This window comes from Pelophylax lessonae (genome assembly GCF_965119305.1).
Source record: "Pelophylax lessonae genome assembly, chromosome: 2".
Taxonomy (NCBI): domain Eukaryota; kingdom Metazoa; phylum Chordata; class Amphibia; order Anura; family Ranidae; genus Pelophylax; species Pelophylax lessonae.
Window position 1 is genome coordinate 313215426 of NC_138769.1, and position 22710 is coordinate 313238135.

At 45.4% G+C, this 22710-nt stretch overlaps 1 protein-coding gene across 1 annotated transcript in view; it reads right to left on the bottom strand.

Annotated features, from left to right (window-relative positions):
- Positions 1 to 22710, bottom strand: part of MYO19 (myosin XIX) — an 87604-nt gene that overhangs the window by 29939 nt on the left and 34955 nt on the right. Inside the window, exons 12-17 of the mRNA XM_082244793.1 lie at positions 22535 to 22656; positions 19770 to 19883; positions 14430 to 14606; positions 10746 to 10892; positions 10430 to 10537; positions 10192 to 10262 (exon numbers count right to left, since the gene is read on the bottom strand). Coding sequence (XP_082100919.1) covers positions 10192 to 10262; positions 10430 to 10537; positions 10746 to 10892; positions 14430 to 14606; positions 19770 to 19883; positions 22535 to 22656 — 739 coding nt within the window. The remainder of the gene's footprint in view (positions 1 to 10191; positions 10263 to 10429; positions 10538 to 10745; positions 10893 to 14429; positions 14607 to 19769; positions 19884 to 22534; positions 22657 to 22710) is intronic.

Genomic DNA, 22710 nt, shown 5'->3' on the forward strand with positions numbered 1-22710 from the left:
ATTGCTCACACATGCCATGGGTTTATGTAGAATGACACCCCAAAATACATTCTGCTGTTTTTCCCGAGTACAGGTATACCACATATGTGGGACTTTTTGGGAGCCTAGCTGTGTACGGGACCCCGAAAACCAATCCCCGCCTTCAGGTTTTCTAAGGGCGTAAATTGGTTCTTTAACTTCCTCACTACCTATCACAGTTTCAGAGGCCCTGAAATGTAAAGATAGCACAAAACCCCCCCAAATTACCCCATTTAGGAAAGTAGACACTCCAAGCATTTTGCTGAGAGGCATATTGAGTTCATGGAATAATGGGATTTTTGACTTACCGTAAAAATGGATTTTTGTAAAATCTTACCGTAAAATCCTTTTCTCTTAAGCTCATTGACAGACGTAGTCCTTGTTGATTAATAACAACTCGGGTTATACTGCCCTCTACAGGAGTAGGACTAGACAGGAAAGAAAACGTTCTGGCCACACCCTAGGGGCAGTCCCAGAGGGTATATCCTCTCACTTCCTGCTACAGCAAATCAGTTATGTCACAAAGCAGTGTTTAGAGAATTTAACCCAACCCAACTCAAAAACAGAGGGGCGGGTACTATGTCTGTCAATGAGCTTAAGAGAAAAGGATTTTACGGTAAGATTTTACAAAAATCCATTTTTCTCTGTCGCTCATTGACAGACGTAGTCCTCGTTGATTAATAACAACTCGGGACGTCCCAAAGCAGTGCCACAAATGAGGGGTGGGATAACAGAAATCAAAATCCAGAAGGCCCAACCGGAGCCAACCAGAAGCATCAAGGACTCATCGAGCAAAAAGATGAGACCTAAGTGAAAAAACCCAACAAACCCTCGAGGTAGACCAACGGTCTCCTCAAATTGTGGCCCGCAAAACCTTGCGGCCAAATGAGGCATCCGACGATGCCATCACATCAACTTATAAAATTTTGTAAAGGTATGAACCGACGATCAAGTATTCGCCTTGAAAACCTGGACCCCTGACGCCTGATGGCGGTAGGCCCAGGAAGTACTGAGCGCCCGAATAGAGTGCGCCTTAACAGGGAACGGAGGATTCCGACCCTTACATAGAATAAGCCTGTACCACCGTCTGTCTAACCCATTTGGAGATAGTCGCGGCAGACGCAGGCAACCCCTTTCTGGGGCCATCCGTGATCCCAAAAAGTGAATCCGTTTCACGGAACGATTCCGTAGTCTTCAGGTATACCCTGATTGCCCGAACTACATCCAAGGAATGCAACGCACATTCCTGAGGATGATTGGGCTTAGGACACAAGGAAGGTAGCACAATATCTTCATTCAGATGAAAATCTGAAATCACCCTAGGAAGAAAGGATGGCTTCGGATGAAGAACTACCTTATCCCTATTAACCACTAGGTATGGGGAATGGCATGATAATGCAGCCAGTTCTGACACCCTGCGTGCAGAAGTGATAGCCACCAAGAAGGCCACATTCTGGGATAATGTAAGCAAGGGAATCTCCCTGATCTTTTAAAAGGGAGGTTTCTGCAGAACCGACAAAACCAAATTAAGATCCCAGGGCGGTAAGGGCGCGCGCACTGGTGGAGCTAAGTGCCGCACCCCCTGGATGAAATTCCGCACCAAGGAATGAGTAGCCAGCGGCTTCTGAAAGAAGATTGTGAACGCTGAAAACCTGACCCTTGATAGTGCTCAAGGATAGTTTCTGCTCAACCCCCTTTTGCAGAAAAGCCAAAATTCGGGTCACCAAATAGGTACGTGGGGGAAATCCCAACGATTCACACCACACAATAGAAGTCTTCCATGTGCGATAATTTTGCGAATTTGCTAGAAGTCGCTTTCCTTGCTTTAATTAGAGTAGGAATAACTGAAGCTGACAACCCCTTGTCCTTCAGAACCTGGGTCTCAATAGCCAGGCCGTTAAAACCAGCGACTGTAAAGCACGATGGAAGATCCGTCCTTGAGACCGCAGATCCTCCCTGAGAAGAAGTCTCCAAGGAGCGTCTGCGACTAGCCTGCCCAAGTCAGCGTACCCGGCTTGACGAGGCCAGCCCGGAATTACCAGGATAACTGGAGTTCCCTCCACCTCTATCCTGCAGAGAAATCTCAGCAGTAACTTGAGAGGGGGGAAGACATACAGTAGCTGATACTTCCCCTACGGGGCGCTCAGCGCGTCTGCTGCGTCCGCTAGAGGATCGCGGGCGCGAGCCCTGTTGAGCCAACCTGCCAACAGATCCATATCCGGGGTGCCCCAATGAAGGGACAGCTGGTGAAATACCTCTGGATGAAGAGACTATTCCTCTTGATCCAGAATCTGACGGCTGAAATAATCTGCCTGTCCACCCCCGTGATAAATATCGCAGAGAGAACTGGAACAACTGTTCCCCCAATAAAGAATGTTGGCCACTTCTATGGCCGCCAGGGCACTCTTGGTGCCCCTTGGTGATTGACATAAGTCATGACCGTGGCATAGTCCGATTGGATCCGAACCGGACTGCCCTGGAGCTGCTCGGTCCAGTAAATCAGACAAAGTCTGATCGCTCTCAGTTCCAACACCTTTATCGGTAACCTGGAATTTATCAGAAGAAATGACTTCCCCTGGCTGAGCATCGGAGACCGAAGCCACCAGACCAGAGCCTCCCTGGTCTGCTCGCTCAATCGGATCCGATTGTCCAGGGAATCGGGATTCCGATTTCATATGAGAAGAATCTCCTCTTTGGAGAATTTGGGTATGAGACTGGGCAAACGGTACTGCCTCTAAGGAGGCGACCATCAATCCCAGCCAGTTGACGGACAGCAACATCCGAATCATTGACTGAATCTTCTGGAGTTTCTCCGCCTGGAGAAACACTCTTGCCAAGGATGTATCCAAAATTAGGTCCAGATAGTTCAGTCTCCTGGTGGGAACCAGGGATGATCTTTGGGAAAAGCAAAGAAAACGCTGATGTCCTGCAAAGATGGGGATATGAAGATAGGCATCCTAAATGTCTATGGACGCCAGGAAATCCCCCTGATGCAGGGAGGCCACCACTGTATGAATGGACTCCATCTCTTCCGAGACCAGAATTGGACGCACCTAGCCCTTTTTCCTGGGCATTGTGAACAGGTTCGACTCATAGGTGTGCGCAGCCTATTGCATTAGGGTGTGCACCCCAAAGTTTAAATACACATGCATGTGTTTGCCTACATGTACATGGCCCCGATACATTACTCTCCCTGCTGGCAAAGTGAAATAGAAGTGTGTGGCACTTCTCTTATGGCAGAGCAGGTCCGAGGGAGATCTTTCCCATCTCCTAACTGGCAAACAGAGCGATAATGCTAATGTGCCCTAGGTGATTAGGGTGTGCCCGGGCACACCCGACACACCCTGTGCGCACGCCTATGGTTCGACTAGAACTCTTCCAAGGAATGAGAACCACCACTGCTTGTTGCATCAAGCTGTTCCCCGCAAAGCGTTTTAAGCGACCCGGGGATGTCGAATATTGGAAGGGAAGAATCGCACCGGTGGAAGTGATCGAAACTCGATCTTGTATCCCGACCATATGACCTTGCGAACCCCTTTATCCGGGATTCTGGAAAGCCCTGGATCCGAAAACCGGTGAAGACGTCACCCCACCCTAGAGATGGGTGGGGCCCATTCTGTCAATCCAACGAGATAACAGTGGCTTTATTTAGTCTGGAAATCGGTGAGTCCACTATTGGTGGTACCGTCCATCTTTGTAATGAGGGATTCCTCAAAATGATAGCGCCTAGCAATGAGTTTGGAAATAGCAGGGGCTCGTTACGGAAGACCCCATTTGGGCAAGGGAAACCCTTCGCCATTTTGGTAGGTTTGCTAGTACCAAAAAAGGAATACGAGTCTCAGCTACCTCTGCCGGTGTAACCTCAAGATTCAAGGTTTCCTGGCAATGACCAGCTCAGAATCCGTATCTGAAGTATCAGATGACATAGGGGTAGGCGGGAGTCGCTTTTCTTGACCCCCGTCCCTGACAGGCTACCTCCACCCGGGATACCAAAGACTCCAAAACTGCTGATAATGCATCATCACAAGTGGGGTACTGGAGGGTCCTGCGGCCACCCCGAGGGGATCAGGTGGGGATACATGAGTGGCAGGGTTCATGTAACAAGACACTTGCCAGCAAACACAAAAAAAATTGCAAGAAAAAAACATTTTTTTTTTTTAAACTTAGTCCCCCAGCGCAGTAGTGCCCCTCAGTCTACCTGCTTGGACCCCTCAGAAAGAGAGAGAGAGAGACCCCAAGGCTCACCTGATGCACAGAAGTTTCTTATCAACCTGCTTCCAGCACTGTCTGTTACAGACAGGAAGTCTTTGGCTTGCTTTCCCTGGGCCAAGGAGGCGGCTCCGCCCCTTTACACGCCTTCCGGCGCCTCCCAATTACTCCACGAGGTGTTTGGTCACCTCAAACATGGCCGCCCCCATGCTGGAGACACGAGGCTACGCCAATATGGCGGCCTCATGCGATCTGCAGGAAGATGGCGGCGGCCTGTGTAGGATAGCGGCGGCTTGCAAGCGGCCTGCGGGATGTGTGCATTCGGCCTGTGCGGCCTGCGGAAGTGCCTCGGCCTGCGGGAGGCTGTGTGGCCTGTGGAAGTGACCGGCTTTCTGGAGGGATGGCGATCTGTGGCTGCAGTAACTCAGGCATAGGCATCGGCCTGTGTACACACTAGACAGGTAGGATACCTCTATACCTCAATAGTAATGCCTTTTAGTAGTCTGCCACTGACTTCAGTCACCCTTACAGTCATATAGTGACTTTAGATAGTCAGCTCCCAAACCAAGCCTCCTGGTTTCTATTCACAAAAATCACACTCAAATTGGGGGATCTGTGACCTGTTAGAGGGTAGAGGGGAGACCCAGAAAACCGAGTGTCCGACCATCCCAGAGAGGGGCCCGCGTCCACCAACAACCCGACAGGGGGAGAGGGGGAACATTCTACTCACCATACCGGAACCAGGCGGGCGCCAACTCCTGACAGAACCCCTCTCCACCGGGGTGGGGGGGCTGTCGACCAATACGGACGCCGTGACTCTGTAGGTCATTGGCGTCCAGGCGAGACGTTTAACTCGCAGGGTCAGTCCCCGTCCAGTGGGACTATGTCGCGGCCGACCCAGCGCGGAGCTATGGCCTGCACGTGCTCGTAGGCTGAACTGGGGTGACCACTGGATCTCAACATCCAGCCCGTCGCCCAGTTTCAGCGTACTTGCTTGAAGATCTCACAGGAACACTGGAGAAAAAAAGCTGTCTAAAAAAGTATTTCTAAAAAAAAATCTTGCCAGGACCCAAGATCCTAGCAAGGAATCTAGGTCCTTACTCCTAACTAGACAGAAAAAAACTGATTTTCTGTAGCAGGAAGTGAGAGGATATACCCTCTGGGACTACCCCTAGGGTGTGGCCAGAACGTTTTCTTTCCTGTCTAGTCCTACTCCTGTAGAGGACAGTATAACCCGAGTTGTTATTAATCAACGAGGACTACGTCTGTCAATGAGCGACAGAGAAAATCCATTTCTCTGATGTTCATTGACGGACAGTCATCTTCAGGACTATATGGGTTATACTGCCCCCTAGAGGAGTAGGACAGTAGGCAGACAAAAACTTGACTACGCCTACAGGGCAGTCCCAAGGAGTTTTGTTACAAGCAGTGTTAAAGAGAAAAACCCAACTCCATAGAGGGGCGGCTGCTGTGTCCCATCAATGAACATTAGAGAAATTGATTTTACGGTTAGTCAAAAATCCCATTTTCTCTGTTGTTCATTGGTGGATACCGCTCCTCATCTTCATGACTATATGGGACGTCCTAAAGCAGTGTCAAACATGAGGAGTGGGAACAGTAAGAAAAAATCCTTTCCCAAGGCTAAACATAACCCACCAGGAAACATGGAGCTCAACTATCAACAACTGGAGCTCATCTGAAAAAAATATAAAAAAAACACCCTCAAAGAGGACAAGTCCTCTAAACAGCAACCTGCAAAACCTTGCGGCTGAAGGAAGCATCTGCAGATGACAACACATTCACCTTAGAAAACTTTGTGAACGTGTACACAGACGACCAGTTGGCCGCCTTGCAAACCTGCAGCACTGACGCCTGATGATGGAAGGCCCAGGAGGCACCACGCGCCCGAGTAGAGTGCGTCTTAACAGGGAAAGGAAGAACCTGACCCTTAATGGAGTAAGCCTGAACCACAGTCTGTCTGATCCATTTGGAAATGGTCGCAGCAGACACAGCCAGCCCTTTGCGAGGTCCATCCGTGAGGACAAATAGTGAGTCTGACTTTCTAAAAGACTCCGTAGCTGCCAGGTACACCCTTATTGCCCGAACCATATCCAGGGAATGCAGCTTAGGCCTGGGGACGCAACACAATGTCAGAGACGACCTTCAGAAGGAACGAAGGACATAGAGGAAGAACCACCAGGTAAGGTGAACGACAAGACATCCCCACCAGGTCAGACACCCTGCGCGCAGAAGTGATAGCCACCAAAAAGGCCACCTTCTGGGATAACGCAAGCAGGGGAACCTCCCAAATATCTTCAAAAGGAGGCTTCTGGAAAACTACAACACTAAATTGAGGTCTCATGGCAGTGACAGAGACCGCACTGGAGGAGTCAAGTGTCTCACTCCCTGGATAAAAGGAACGCACCAAGGAATGTGTGGCCAAGAAACGTTGAAAGAAAACCGCCAAGGCCGAGACCTAGCCCTTGATGGTACTCAAGGCCAGGCACTGCTCAACCCCTCTTTGGAGGAAAGCCAAGATCAGAGTCACCGAAAAGGAGCGAGGGTGAGCCCTGAGGGATTCACACCACGCAATGCATGTCTTCCAAGTACGATGGTAAATCTTCCTAGAAGTAGATTTTCTAGCTTTTAACAGTGTACAAATCACCGACAAACCTCTATCATTCAGCACCTGGCTTTCAACAGCCAAGCCGTCAAAGCCAGCGACTGTAAAGCAGGATACAAGATTGGCCCATGGGACAGCAGATCTTCCCTGAGAGGAAGTTTCAAAGGGGCATCGGAGACCAGTCGTACCAGATGGGCATATCAAGACCAGCGAGGCCAGTCTCGAGCCACCAGGATTACCGGAATCCCTTCTGCCTCGATCCTGCGTATGAGTTTTGGCAGAAGCTTGAGAGGAGGAAAGGCGTAAATCAGATGATACTGTCTCCAAGGAGCCAATAATGCGTCTGTGGCATCGGCCAGAGGATCCTGAGACCATGCCACAAGCCTCTGCAATTTCCTGTTGAGGCGAGAAGCCAACAGATCCACCTCGGGAGTACCCCACCGGAGACACAACTGATGAAACACGTCCGGATGAAGTGACCATTCCCCCCTGGTTCAACGCCTGTCGACTGCGGTAATCCGCCTGCCAATTTTCCACCCCTGGAATATGTACAGCAGAGAGGGCTGGAACGAATCGTTCTGCCCACCTGAGAATGCCGGTTACTACCAGAGCCGCCAGGACACTTCTTGTGCCCCCTTGGTGATTGACATATGCCACGGCCGTGGCATTGTCTGATTGAATCCGTACCAGACACCCCTGGAGATGACTTGTCCAATGAGCCAGACAAAGTCTGATCACTTGGAGTTCCAGTACATTGTTCAGTAGCCTGGACTCTTCCGGTGTTCAGACCCCCTGAGCACATTCTGTGCCAAGGACAGGAGCCAGCGCGGATTTCTTGAAATTTATGCTCCAACCGAACTCTTGTAGAGTCCTGACCGTGATCTCCAAACAGGAGATTGTCCAGGTACCCTAGTACCGCAATCCCCTGCTGGCATAGCAATGCAATACTGGAGCTAGAACATTGGTAAACACTCTGGGAGCAGAGGTGAGAACAAAGGGTAACGCCACAAATTGATACTGTTCCTCTGCTACTGCAAAGCCAAGAAACCACCAGTGTCCAGCGTAAATAGGGATGTGTAGATATGCGTCCTTGATATCTATGGAGGCTAAGAACTCTCCCTGATGAAGAGACGCCACTGTGCAGATGAATTCCATCCGAAACCTCTGTACTCGCACAAAGCAACTCAGAGCCTAGAGATCCAGAATGGGATGCACCTTGCCCTCCTTTCAGGGTACTGTGAATAGGTTTGATTAAAACCCTTGAAATTGTTCCTGAGATAGAACCGGTACAATCACTCCTTGCGAAAGCAAATCTTGTACCGCCCCACGCAGGTCCCGTAACCGGACTGGGGATAATTGTAGATTGGACAGGAAGAACCTGTCCAACGGATGAGACCGGAATTTGATCTTGTACCCTGATGGGATCAGTTTGTGAACCCACTTGTCCTGAATCAAGGAAGTCCAAGGTTCCTGAAAGAAACAAAGACATCCCCCCACCCCAGAATCGGGTGAGGGCGCCCCTTCATGCAGCTGAGGACTTGTCGGCAGGTCCATATTTTCCAGACTTAGTCTTTCCCGACAATGGCTTCTTGGGACCCCCAGAAGACCTGAACAATTTTAATTTCTCTTGCGACCCGGAGGCACGAGAAAGACGTTTATGAGCATTAAAGAAAGGCCCCCGCCTTGTACGTGACGCCTTACCTTTAGAAAATTGGGGCAGATTAGTGCTTTTACTCCCCGTGATACCTTTGATCAACTCGTCCAGTGAGGATATAAACAGCCTCTCCCCTGTACACGGAAGATCAGCCACAGCCTTTTTGAAGCCTGTTCAGCCGACCAGCATTTCAGCCATACCAAGCGCCTAATCGCAATCCCCACTGCTGACGTTCTGGCCTCGAATGGAGCTGAATCCAGGGACGTATCACTCATGAATACCAGAGCTTGAGCCAACTGGTCCAGTAATTCCAGGACCGCAGGGGGAGCCATGCAGTTTCCAAGTTACTTTTAAGTAACTTCACCCATTCAGTAGTGGTCTGCGCCACCAGAACATTCACAAAGGTATCCCCGTGGCGCGCCATGCAGTCTCCAGGACCCCCAAAAGGGGTCCCAAAACAATAGGCATCTAAAAGTCCCTGACCAGGGACCCAATCAGGACAATCCACCCCCCTGAAAAAAGCATCATAACAACCGCATTATTACCCCCCCCCCCCCCCCAAGGTGAAAACCTGCTGGGGGTAGGAGAATGCCAAAGGGGTATCCATATATGTCCTCTGAGGTGCCAGGGAACTGAGGGAGCCCCTAAGGTCCGACCGTTATAGGGAGGGCCCACGGCCGCCCCGATACCTCCAGAGTTTTTGGGGGTCAATATTTACTCACCATACCACGGTACTAGGTGGGCGCCACTCCGAGACAGATCCCCTCCCACCCGGGATGGGGGTGCTGTCAGGCAAGGGGAAGCTGCGACTCTGGGCGTTCCAGGTCGTGTGAGTCCCAGTGAGACTGTCCACTCGCAGGTTCGTCCCCATCCATGGGGGCACTGTCGTGGCGAGGCCTAGTTCTGGACTATAACCTGCTCATGCTCGATGGCCAGGCTGGGAGACCTTAAGGATCTAGATTATCCAGTGCACAAACCACAGCTGGCTGTTGCTTGTAGTTCATCAGACCAAAGTCCCAACAGGGCTAGGTCCTATTCCTAACACTAGGCAGAACAAACTGATTAATGATAGCAGAGTGTGAGGGGTTATGCCTGCAGGGAGGACAGCCCCCATAGGTGTGGTTAAGCCTTTTGCCTGCCTACTGTCTATTCCTGATGGGAGGAGCATAACCCTACTAGTGATGAAGATGGAGCTGCATCCGTTAATGAAAGATAGATGATAGAGAAATCTTTTTTTTCTTTTTTTTTTTTTAATTGGTCTTATATAATATTCAAATTTTCTGGGATACTGAATTTTGGGTTCTCACTAGCTGTAAGCCATAATTATCAAAATTAAAAGAAAACATGCTTGAAATGTATCACTCTATGTGTAACACCTCTATATAAAATATGTTTCACTTTTTGAATTAAATTACTGAAATAAATTCACTTTATGATATTTTAATTTTATGAGATGCACCTGTACAGGCAGTGCTGGATTTTCTTCCTAAAATGCCCAGAATGCTTTTCAAGCTGAGCCGTGTATCAACCATGAAATAAAACCTTTCTAAAAAAGTAATAAAAGTAAAAACTGTAAAAGACAAGACATCAGTTCGTAAAAATTGGAAACCTTCAAAAAATAATGAAAATAAAAATGTACCAAGAACCATTTTAGTTTTCTTTTACACCTGTAGGAAAAAGTTTATACCTGATAGGAAAGCCTGCTGCACTTATGTTAATAGTTTCCACAATGCCACAAGCTTCTAGCTGACTAAGAACCTGCAATAAAACCATAATAATTAAGATTATGCCACAGGAAAGAAACCTGCTACCAGTCTTTAATACAAAGCATGAAATTCTCTGGCAGGTGCCACATTATATTTGAAATAGGATGTATGGAATTCATGATTTGAAAGACTGCTTCTTAAAAAATGGGTATAGCATACCTCTTCCTTTCGAAAATCCAGTGCTCTGCAGCCCATGTTTGGCTTAATACATCGAATATAGTGTGGGGTTGTATTGTGCAAAATGTGCATCAAGCTTTCAAGCGATCCCTTGAAATAAAATAGACACAGTATTGGTGGTGACCTAGAGGGCTATGTAATGTATAAGAACCAAAATGGCAATTGTTTTTCACTAGCTAGTCACATTTCCTACAGATATTTAAGTCACTCTCGAAGCGCTATAATGCATATACTAACTATGCGACTTGTACTATCATTCCCAGTATAGGTCAGACTAAATAACATTAGTGCAACATACCTTAAATTTAGAGACAACCGTTGTAGGTAACGTCCTGCTGTATGTGGTAGTATCAGGTGGTTTATTGTTTTCCATTGGGAATAGCTTTTGAAGCAGGCTGTCTGTGGACTCTTGTAGAAGCTGGATAAGTTCTGGGGGAACAGGATCCTAAATGGGAAATAAAAAATAAAAAAAATTTCAACATCAAAACAACCATATAGTAGTCAGAGTCCAAACAATTACCAGTTTCCGAGGCGCTTTGGTGAGAAAGAATTGACCTGGTCCTTGGTCACTCTGTTGCCTATGGAACAATACTTTTTTTTTTTTTTTTTTCCCTTTTTCCCAAATGATAAACTAGAAAACTCACTCATGCAGCGAGAATCAGTTTAGACAAGGTTACTTATGCTCTGGTTTTGCTTAAACATAAGTGGTCTACACCATTTCAAATGAGATGACGTGGCAAATGCTCCAGCTTTCAGTTATACGCCTGGCACCACAGTGAACTTAGAGAACTACTTTATGCAGAAAAAGTATTTCTGTGCATTGTATACAATTTTATGCTTTTTAAAGCCCCGTACACACGTACCGATCGTCGGCCGAACGATCAGCCGTCTTTTGTCCAGGGCTGTCTTGTCTGTTGAAAACTGCAAAAGACTGCACACGAATTTTGTCGGCCAACAACAGCCGACTGCAGAAGTGATGTCATGTGATGGTTAACTTTCCTTGTCTTTTTTCTTTTCTGAGCATGCCCAGTCATGCTAATCTGCTGTCTGTCGGCCGAAATCTGTACTGACTGGCGAACAATCGGCCGTTCTGGTGACGGCCAACAAAAATTTTAATGCCTGCACGACAGATTCTGTTCGGCCGAAAATGCGCTGTCGGCTGTCGGAAGCATCATACTAACAAGCTGACAATCGGCCGACCGAATATTTGCGGCCGACAATCGCTAAGTGTGTACGGGGCTTAAGAGATAGGAGGGTTGTTAGAATATGGGCAAGGAGTGCAATTTTATCAACGAGTGACAATTATCATAATTACCGCCAGAAACAGGAAAAGACTTTCACGGTATAAGGAATGCCCATTGTGAATACCTTTTTATGAGACAATACCCACTCTGCAAGTTTTACTTTATGTTCTGCAAGGTATTTGTCTTGTCCTAGCTTTTGGAAGGGACTCCTAAATTTGTTTAGCTTTGCCCTAAGTTGAAATAGAAGGATACTGTCTCAATGAAGAGGTGTCTAGGTTACCTCCGGCACCCATTCTGATTTTCTATTTTATAATTCCTGTGCATGAAAAACAGAATCTGAATGGTTGCAAGGGTAAATGCACACGGCCTATTTTGAATAAATAAGACTCTTGGTAACTTCAAAAATTCATGAAATATAGCACTTTTATTCGCCCCACCAATTTGAAAGATACAGTGGTCCTTTTTTTTTTTATTTTCTTTTTTTGAGAGAACAGCAAGCTAGCCAATACTCTTTAGTTTACAGTGCAAATAGGGAGCATTGTATGATCAATCAGTTTCCTTCAAACATTAACAAGTAGCAGTAGCAGAGGCTGGAAGTTGCAGAATAGCAACCTACTATGTCTTATGGACCCAATGTAGTTCATTGAAATCTCTCTGCTTGTGATGTACCTTTTAACCAGGGGTATTAAATTCAAAAATTCAGGGAGGTCCGAATCGCATGTTTGTCCACATATCACAGCCCCCTCTCTCCTCTTGCATCAATAATAACAATAATCCCATTGTTACTCCATTGTCATCTGCCCCCTTTACAGTAGTGTTCTGAAGACCCCCCCCCTCCCAAAACCACTCACAGCACTGTCCTCTGCCCTGCTCACATTACCCCCACGGCAGTGTACTCTGCCCCTCTCACATCACTTCCTATAGAAGCATCCTCTGCCCCCTTCACATCACCCCCCCCCCCACACCCAGACACAGCGCTGTCCCCCACAGCAGTGTCCTCTGCCCATCTCACATCACCCCTACAGTAGTGTCCCCTGCCCTACTCACATCATCACCCACAGTAGGGTTCTCCTGTGCCCCCTTCACATCATCCCCCTTTACATTAGCTCCTCAACAGCACTGCTCCCCTACACCCCCCACCAGTGCTCTCTGTTCTTTTACATCACCCCCCCCCCCCCTCCACACAGTAGGGTCCCCTGCCCTACTCACATCATCACCCACAGTAGGGTTCTCCTGTGCCCCCTTCACATCACCCCCCTTTACATTAGCTCCTCAACAGCACTGCTCCCCTACACCCCCCACCAGTGCTCTCTGTTCTTTTACATCACCAACCCCTTCACACAGTAGGGCTCTCTGTCCCTCCACCCCCCCCCCACATACACACACAGATAACTCTCTATTGATCACATATCAAGCATCCCCAGCTCCCCCACCCTTCAATGTCAGGTCCTCTGAAGTTAACTGCATATTAAGAAGCTGGTGATTGATTGTTAGGACCGCTCTCTGTCCTAGCAACCAATCATCTAATAGTTAATATGCAAAGTTATCTCGGGGAGCTCCTGCCCTCCTTGCAGTGTTACTGCAGTGTTTGCAGTGTTACTGTGCTTCTTAATCTTGATCTGTCCCTCCTCCTGCTCTACTCTCTACTGCAATAGTGACAGTGGTAGAGTCTGAAGGAAGAAAAAGGCTCCTAAATGGCGCCAATTGTGGGTCTGAATGGGACAGTGACTCGGTACGGGTCCATAACGTGGTCTGACATTTAGTGATGCCTGCTCTAAACTGTGTGGCAGTAGGATACTCTGTAGGTTAGAGACTGTTCTTGCTCCAATGGCGCAAGTGAATCAATTACTGCTTGTCATGTTTGCAAACATTATGTACAAACTATGCTTCTGAATTTTTGTGGTGATATTATATGGTTAAAGGGTTAAAAGGGATTGTAAAGTCTAATTTTTTTTTCCAATAAAAATAATAAACATGTTATGTTATGCTTACCTGCTCTGTGCAGTTGGTTTTGCACAGAGCAGCCCCGATCCTCCTCTTCTCAGGTCCCTCTTCATCTCTCCTGGCCCCTCCCTCCCTTTGAGCGCCCCCACAGCAAGCAGCTTGTTATGGGGGCACTCGAGCCGAGTCACAGCTCCCTGTATCCATTCAGATATGGAGCTGCGGTTTGGCCGTACCCCCTCTCTCTCCTCATTGGCTAACTGACTGATTGACAGCAGTGGGATCCAATGGCGCTGCTGCTGTGTCTTAGCCAATGAGGAGGGGAGTCCTGGATGGCGGAGACAGTTGTGGACATCTCTGAATCGAGAGAGGGCTCAGGTAAGCATTAGGGGGGACTTCTGCACACTGAAGGTTTTTCATCCTAATGCATAAAATGCATTAAGATAAAAAAAAACCTGACTTTACAACCCCTTTAAAAGTTACTAAAATCTCTTCCACACATTTTACAATGTTCAAATCTAGGTTTTAGCTTATCCAGCACTATTCTGGTTACAAACAACGTAGAAGACAACATAGCATAGATCGTACAAAGCAAATTTAAAAAAAGTTCAATAACTAAAAGTTCCTTGGAAGCAAGCAATTATAAAAAGGTCAGTGAGTGCATCTAGTTGTTGCCTTGAAGCTGAAAAATATGAAAAGAGGTCAAGGTCCACAGCATATTTTCACCAGTGAATTGTCATATACCAGCAATATTATTCTAAATACATATATACAGTACATATACACGAGTTAAGCACCTTGTTCTTTTCCACCATATCTTCAATCTGGTAAGTCACTTTCCCAGCATAGTGAGATACAATAAAATTAGGTTTTCCACTAAATTTATCCCTTCCAAAACACTTATTGAGGGAAAGGGATTTTTCAAACCGAGACTGCAGCTGGCTGGTGTCTGAAGATCGATTCAAACGACATTCCTACAAAGAAATATCAAATTAAGATATTAATCAATACTGTATACATTTCAGTAGACAGGGAAGAAGAAAATGGAACCAAGAGAGGGGAATAACCATCTCAGCCTCCTTTATATAAACTGACTTTATTAGCATACCACGAGACAATAATAGAATTCAGTTCATTACAACATCATTAAATTATAACCCCACATATTAGTAAGACAAATATTTAGGGATCAACACCCTAGACAATTTAAAAACATAGAATACCCTCTTCTCTCTTTTTTCTGCTCCTTGGTACTGATATTTTTCCCTTTTTCCTACTGTTCTCCTGTTGTACTAGCTTGCTTTTCTTTTTAACACTTCCACACTGAGGGTGTTCTCCACTGCACCAAAAAGAGCACAGTGGACAGTTACATAGTTAGTCAGGGTGAAAAAAGACCATCTAGTTCAGCTTGCAGAGGCGGAGCAGCCTGACGTCATGGGTTGCCATGGCGTCGGCGACTCTGGTCTGATAGCGTCCCCGGTTACTAGGTGATCACCGGCCGCATTGCGCATGAGCGACTGACAATTGCGGTTTTGATTGGATTAGGTTTGATTGCCTGGCAAATCCCTCTATACCAGTGTTAATTTCGTCTACTAAAACCGACTAAAATGTTTTCGTCTACTAAATTAACACAATTTTAGTCGACTAAAATACGACTAAAACTAAAACAATTCAGATGACTAAAATAAGACTAAAACTAAAATGGCATTTTAGTCAAAAGACTAACTAAAACTAAATTGAAATTTGCTGCCAAAATTAACACTGGTGCATGCTCAAAGCTTAATACCATAAATAATATCATATTCGATTTTTCACTCCAGGACCAGCAGTAGTATATAATGAGTTTGGAAATTGTAGAGAAATGCTTAAACAATGCATTACAAACTACAATTGAACTACACCCATTCGATTATAGATGACTGAAATGTAGGACGTTTTAGTCGACTGAAATGTAGGACGTTTTAGTCGACTAAAATGTAGGACGTTTTAGTCGACTAAAATGTAGGACGTTTTAGTCGACTAAAATGTAGGACGTTTTAGTCGACTAAAATTTAGGACGTGTTAGTCGACTAAAATGTAGGACGTTTTAGTCGACTAAAATGTAGGACGTTTTAGTCGACTAAATACGACTAAAACCAAAACACTTGCAGAAGACTAAAATGGGACTAAAACTAAAATGCCATTTTAGTCCTAAGACTAAAACTAAATTGAAATTTGCTGGCAAAATTAACACTGCTCTATACTGTGCACTGGTCTCATTTCAAAGCCCTAAATGCAACATCTGTCTGCTCCTTTGTTCCTCAGCTATCAGCATGAATCACTTCTGACAAGTTTTCCTGACACCAAGAACAAAATTGTGAAAGGGGAAGGACCTCCAGCAGATTGACAGCCTCAGCTCTGTTTCTGTGTGAAAGGGGGGTGGGTCTCTTCCCTTCAATCAGCTCTTAGGGCTCTCCCCACTGAGCTCTGCAGAGTGGGACTTCAGCTCCCCGCTGCCTTTTTTTCCTGACAGCTCAGATAACCTTTATAAATTCAGGACTTTGAACAGATGTAGAAAAGAGAAGACTGCAAATAAACAAGTATAAAATTGTGCTGGACGATTTGTTTAATCTCTGTGTATCACCTAAAGAGAGTAGGTAAATGGGTACCTGGGTAAGCGCCGGTTCACATACACGCTACTTCCCGGGGCGACCTCCGAGATCGCGGTGCGAGCAGCGCGCCGCGACCTCGGAGCGGCCGCCACGGACTTCATAACATTGAAGTCTATGGCGGTCGCCTCCTGGTCGCCCCAAAGAAGCTCCGGACCCTTTTTCTAAGTCGGAGCGACTTGTGTCGCTCCTATTAGAACGGGTGCGCAGCTTCCCTATGGGAGGCGACCTGCGGCGACCTGTGAGGCGACCAGGTCGCCTCACAGGTCGCCTTAGTGTGAACGGGGGCTAAATGTAAGGGTTTATGACCACTTTCATGGCATCACCAATATTTATGTGATAAAGCTTATTTAGGCAATATTAAAGCCAGTGCTTAAATATCACATACAGAGGGGAAAATAATATGATCTCCTGCATATTTGTAAGTTTGCCCACTTATAAAGAAAAGAAGGGTCTAGAATTTTTATCATAGGTGTATTTTAAACAATAGAATTGTCAAAGGATGTCAGGGACAAGAATGTAGCAAACAACTGAATCACCCAAGCGCTAACTCCAATGGGAATAGTAGGTGTGCTGCTCTCCTCAGGTGGGGAACTCCAATCAGAAGTGCATAGGAAAGAAAAAAGGAGGTACAAACACCTAGTGCATTACCCTTGGACACCTTTAAAACTTTTTGTTAAAATGCCAAAAACATACTCACGAACATGAAGAGCAAAAATTGCATTGAATGAATCCACCACATGTGGAGGTGTTCATCCCTGTAATTGGACCGCCGACGCGTTTTGGGAGACATGCTCCCTTCCTCAGAGCTAGTCCACCTTTCAGCAGTCAGATTTATACTGGATGTGCCAAGTGTGCCGACACCAGTCCCTCCCCCTCCCACCCCATGTGCACTGGGCGGGGCCAATAAGTAACCAGATCCCCAAGCAGTAAAAAAAAAAAGATGTCCAAGGGTAATGCACTAGGTGTTTGCGCCTCCTTTTTTCTTTCCTATGCACAAGAATGTAGACCTGCACAGGGCTGGAATGGGCTACAAGACCATCAGCAAGAAGCTTGGGGAGAAGGAGACAACTGTTGGATCGATTATTCACAAATGGAAGAAATACAAAAAAAACATCAATTGCCTTGGTCCGGAGCGCTATGCAAGATTTGATCTTATGGGGTAAGGATGATCATGAGAAAAGAGAGGGATCAGCCCAGAACTACAGAGGAGCTTGTGAACCATCTCAAGGCAGTTGGGACCACAGTCACCAAACAAACCATTGCTAACACAATACGCCACCATGGATTGAAATCCTGCAGCGCCTGCAAGGTCCCCCTCCTCAAAAAGGCACATGTACAGGCCTGTCTGACGTTTGCTAATAAACATTTAAATGATTCAAAGAAGGATTGGGAGAAATTGCTGTGGTCAGATGAGAGCAAAATTGAGCTCTTTGGCAATAACTCTTCTTGCTATGTTTGGAGGAGAAAAAATGCTGACTGTGACCCTAAGAACACCATCCCTACAGTCAAGCATGGAGTTGGAAACATTATGCTTTGGGGCGTTTCTCTGCTAAAGGAACAGGCCGACTTTGCCGCACTGAGGGGCCAATGGACAGGGCCATGTATTGTAAAATCTTGGATGAGAACCTTCTTCGCTCTGCCAGAACACTTAAGATGGGTCGTGGATGGGTCTTCCAGCATGACAATGACCCAAAACATACCGCCAAGGCAACAAAGAAGTGGGTCGAAAGAAGCACATTAAGGTTATGGAGTGGCCTAGCCAGTCTCCACACATTAATCCTATAGAAAATGTATGGCGGGAGCTAAAACTTTGAGTTGCCAAACAACACCCAAGAAACTTTAAGGATTTAGAGAAGATCTGTAAAGAACAGTGAACCAAAATCCCTCCTGAGATGTGTGCAAACCTGGTCACCAACTACAAGAAATGTCCTACCTTTGTGCTTGCCAACAAAGGTTTCTCCACTAAGTATTAAAGCGGAGTTCCATCCAAAAGTGGAACTTCCCCTTTAGGTGGTCCTAACCCCCTGACATGCCACATTTGGCATGTCATTTTTTGGGGGGGGGGGGGGAGCGGGTACCTAGTTTTGACAGGTACCCGCTCCCACTTCTGCTCGGAGCGCCGCGGCGCCCTGAGCGGAAGTTCTCCTCTCCCCCTCCCTCCCTGCAATCTTCTGGGACATGTCAGAGGTCCCAGAAGATTGCCGGCCAATCACGGCGCGCAGCGCGACTCGCGCATGCGCAGTGGGTACCCGGCTGTGAAGCCGCAAACTGTCACAGCCGGGTGCCCACAGCAGTGATGCCGGCGCCGAGGGAGAGGATCGAGGCTTCGGGCGGCCGCATCGCTGGACCGTTGGACAGGTGAGTGAAATGGCTGGAACTCCGCTTTAAGTCATGTTTTGCTTGGGGATCACATATTTTACTCACTGAACTGCAACTCAGTTTATAACATTTGTATTATTTCTGCACGATTCTGGATAAAATAAGAATCAGGATTTTTTTTTTTTTTTGAGAAGATCACGATTCTTGGCATAACATCTTTTACATTATACAAAAAAATATAAAACGTTACAATCTCGTTTTTTTTTTTTTTGAAATTCATTAAAGTGTATTTTTTCCCCAAAAACTGCATTTGAAAGACTTTTGCGCAAATACAGTGTGACATAAAAAGATCGCAACGATCGCCATTTAATTCTATGGTCTCTGCTAAAAAAAAAAGAAAAATATATATATATATATCTCACGTCCAAGAATTAGATGGTGACCCATCCTGGATGGTGACTAAACAAAGATGGTGCTGTAATTCTGGGAGACAAAAGCAGTCGGAGGCATTGATTTTTTTTTGAGAGTTAATAGATGCCAGGAAGTATTACACTTACACATTACTTAGCATGGAGGCACTAAAAAAAAAAAAAAAAAAAAACACGGAGGTCCAACTTTAGAAACATGTTAACCTAATATTTTTTATTCCTAGTGTGTGCCTGCTGTACTATGTACTTGTAAAAAAAAAATGTATTCTGTGGTCTTTATATTGCTAGCTTCATATTTGAAATACCTGGTGTTCCTGCCAGTGCCTCCGCTTCCCAATAAAAACTGACCATGCTAGACATGAGAGCAAAGCATGGTAATTTTTCTGTGCTGAGAACTCCGCCTGCTCTCCTCCAATAATCAGACAGGTGCTCATATGAGACACACACACACTGGACAGTTAAGTGTGCTGCTTTTTCTTCCCCCTTGCTCTCGGAGTTCCTTATGCAGCAGAGAACAGATTATCTGAGCGCTTAAAAAAAGTTATTGATAAAACGTATATTTAAACACACACACATGCGATTTGCCTTTCATTTCTATTTCAAACTGAATGGGTTGTTTTACAAGGTGAAGATTTACCTATACTTTAGCACCAAGAGGGTGCAAGTAATAGCATGAACGTTCTATAGTGATGCTGTTTGCTCAGACAAATTACTGAGAAAATTGACTTGTAACACATACCTCATTAATTAAAGAGAATATACTAACTGGACCTCCTTCTATAAGATCTACACAGTCCTGGTTGTCTTGATAACTTATAAAAGACCATTCCAGCCCCTCTGCTGCATATTCATCCTACAGGAAAAAGACATTGAATTGTGAGCTTTAAACAGGATAAAAGTTTGACTTAAATAAGCAATAGCTAGATAATGTAAATATTCTCATTGGGCATTCTGTCAGCAAGATGTGATATTCAGGTTATAGTTCTAACAGAAGAAAACAACGTGTTCGGCCTTCCAAACTTTAAAAAAGTCCCCAGTATTTAATCAAGATAGCCAAGCCAACAAATGTCCCCTTTTAGCGCACAAAGTTTACAGGTAGACACTACCCTTCACCACCAAGGAGCCTTGGCATTAGGGCATGGCTTAACAGCCTTATTCAAGAAAAAATGTTAAGTGCATCAACATATGGCAACCAATCAGAATCCTTGTACTTCTATCTTCAGCTGAGAAAATTCTGATATGCTGCTAATGGCTACAGCTAAAACTAGTACTTAAAGGGTTACTAAAGGACATTTAAAAAACTTCATACACACACACACACACACTCACTTACCTGCTCTGTGCAGCCTCCTCTTCTCAGGTCCCCCGCTTGGGCTGCCTGTGCCTCCTCATCAATGTCTACCTCCATAGCAAGTGCTTGGGCCATTGAGCTAGAAAACCTTTGGCCTTTACAACCATTTTAAAGTAGATCAGATCTAAACCCAATCATCCAATCTCTTATGAGCTTTAACATGTTATTGTACTTTCAAAAGTGGTTTTCAATTTACTAAAATCTGCAGCTTCAATTAGAATACCTGGTGGTCCTACTATTTAGTTTCTTGATCAGGCACTTCCTGTTATAGGGTGACAACTGGCTCCCAACTGCGCTTTTGCATTGGCACTCTGTCTCACGTGTTTCCAATGGAGACAAGTGGCTGTGCCAACACACATTGTGCAGACCACTATTATCATTTCAGGAAATGTCCAGAGCAGAGAAGTGCAGCCAAAGTATGAGTGAGTGCAGGTAGACCGGAAGTAAATAAAAGACTGGAGAGGGATCATCACCATAAAAAGGTGAAAAAAGTATTTTATGGAAAAAACATAGCAAAAGCTTATGATACACTGGTTTATCAAAGTAAATCTTGTCCAGTTAGGGTTTGGATCTACTTTAGCAGTAACTACTTCTAAAATGGAACTAAACCCGTCAAATTCAACTTACCAAAACAGTTAGGCCTGGTTTGTACAATCACATCTGTTCCCGAACCTGCAACCACCAAAACGTGCAGTTTAAAAATGCCCCGGGCTGCCATTCATTCTTCATGGCATCCCCACTCATCTAAAAATGCAGTGCATTTGTGGGTACCGCCAGAAAATGGTGCAGAAAACTTTTTCCTGCATGGAATGCAGGCACAGCCGCCCATTCAAATGAATGGGCGGCTGTGCCCACGCAAACACGGCCCGCAGACCCATAATAGTGTGTACCAGGCCTTACATTCAAGGCATACTGTGAATGATGACATCTTTACAACTGAACTGTCAAGCCATCTAATGGCTGATGTCATAAGCATAAGCAGCACCATGGCAACTGCAGATCTAATAGAGGCCAAGAGGGCAGCTTCCTTGGCTGTAAAGGAATTGGGGGTTTAGTTCTGCTTTAACCTTAAACTGTTTAAAAGTCTTTTCAGTTACATTTTCTGTCCTTGCTGAGGGGACTGCATACTGAGAATTCTCTGTAATATCTATGAACGATCCATTGCAAGTGTAGCTTTTTTTTACTGCTGGTTATACTGATTTGAGTAATTGTCATTTTCAAAAAGAAGAAAAAAAAAAATTATGGTTTTACAATTATTTGGTTTTAGCCATTACCACAGGTAAAATACTTTATTTGTGTATTCTCCATATCTCCCGTATAAAAAGGGAGAACCCACTTGCTATGCTACGATTATTTCTTCATCATTTAGAGCAAATCAAAGACTTTACATTGTTTGTCCATTTTTTTTAATTGCTCTAGATTTAAAAAAATCAGCTTATCAATCTCAATTAGTAAAAATTTGCTTCATAAAAAAACAGTACATAATAAAGAAGTTGTAGAGGCAAGACATTTTTACCTTAATGTATTCCCTACATGAAGGTAAAAATTGGGATTTACTAAAGGCAAATCCACTGTGCACTACAAGTGAGCTGCAAGGGCAGTCGCTGTAGATCTGAGAAGGGGCATGCAAGGAAAAAATAAAATAAATAAATTTTGCTTGCAAGTGATTTGATGATAGAAATCAGCTGATCTTCCACTCAGATCTACAGTGACTGCACTTCCAACTGCACTTGTGGATTTGCCTCTAGTAAATAAATCCCAGTGTCTCAGTATTTTTATAGTTCCATTTAAATACCTACCTGAGCCCTCACACGATCCAATGCTGTGCCCATCTGTAGCGGCTTTCTCCTCTCTCCCTGCATTCACAGGACAGAGAGGCAGTAGAGGGAGCGATTGACTCCTGCCAATCGAATCCTGTGAGCAGTGGGTAGGTGGCAGAGTTCATTAATGCTCTGTGTGTCTATAAAAGACACAGCCCGACTCGAATTGAGCCTGCATGTGCACCCACACAGGGAGCAGCTTTCTATGGTGGCACACAGAGAAGAGGAGGAGCCAAGAGCGTCGGCAGAAGACTACAGTAAAGAGGGTTCGGGCCACAGATACCAACAAAAATTTGAGTTTCAAGAATCTGGACAACAATAAATAAAATATACCTGTTGAATTTTTAGGTAGTGGGTCACAAAATGCTGCTGAAGCTTCTCATTGGCATAGTTTATACACAATTGCTCCAAGTTGTTTTGTGGAAAAGATTCAAATCCATAAACATCCAATAAACCTGGGAAAGGAAAAAAGGGAACACATTTTCTAAACAGATACAGATATGCACATG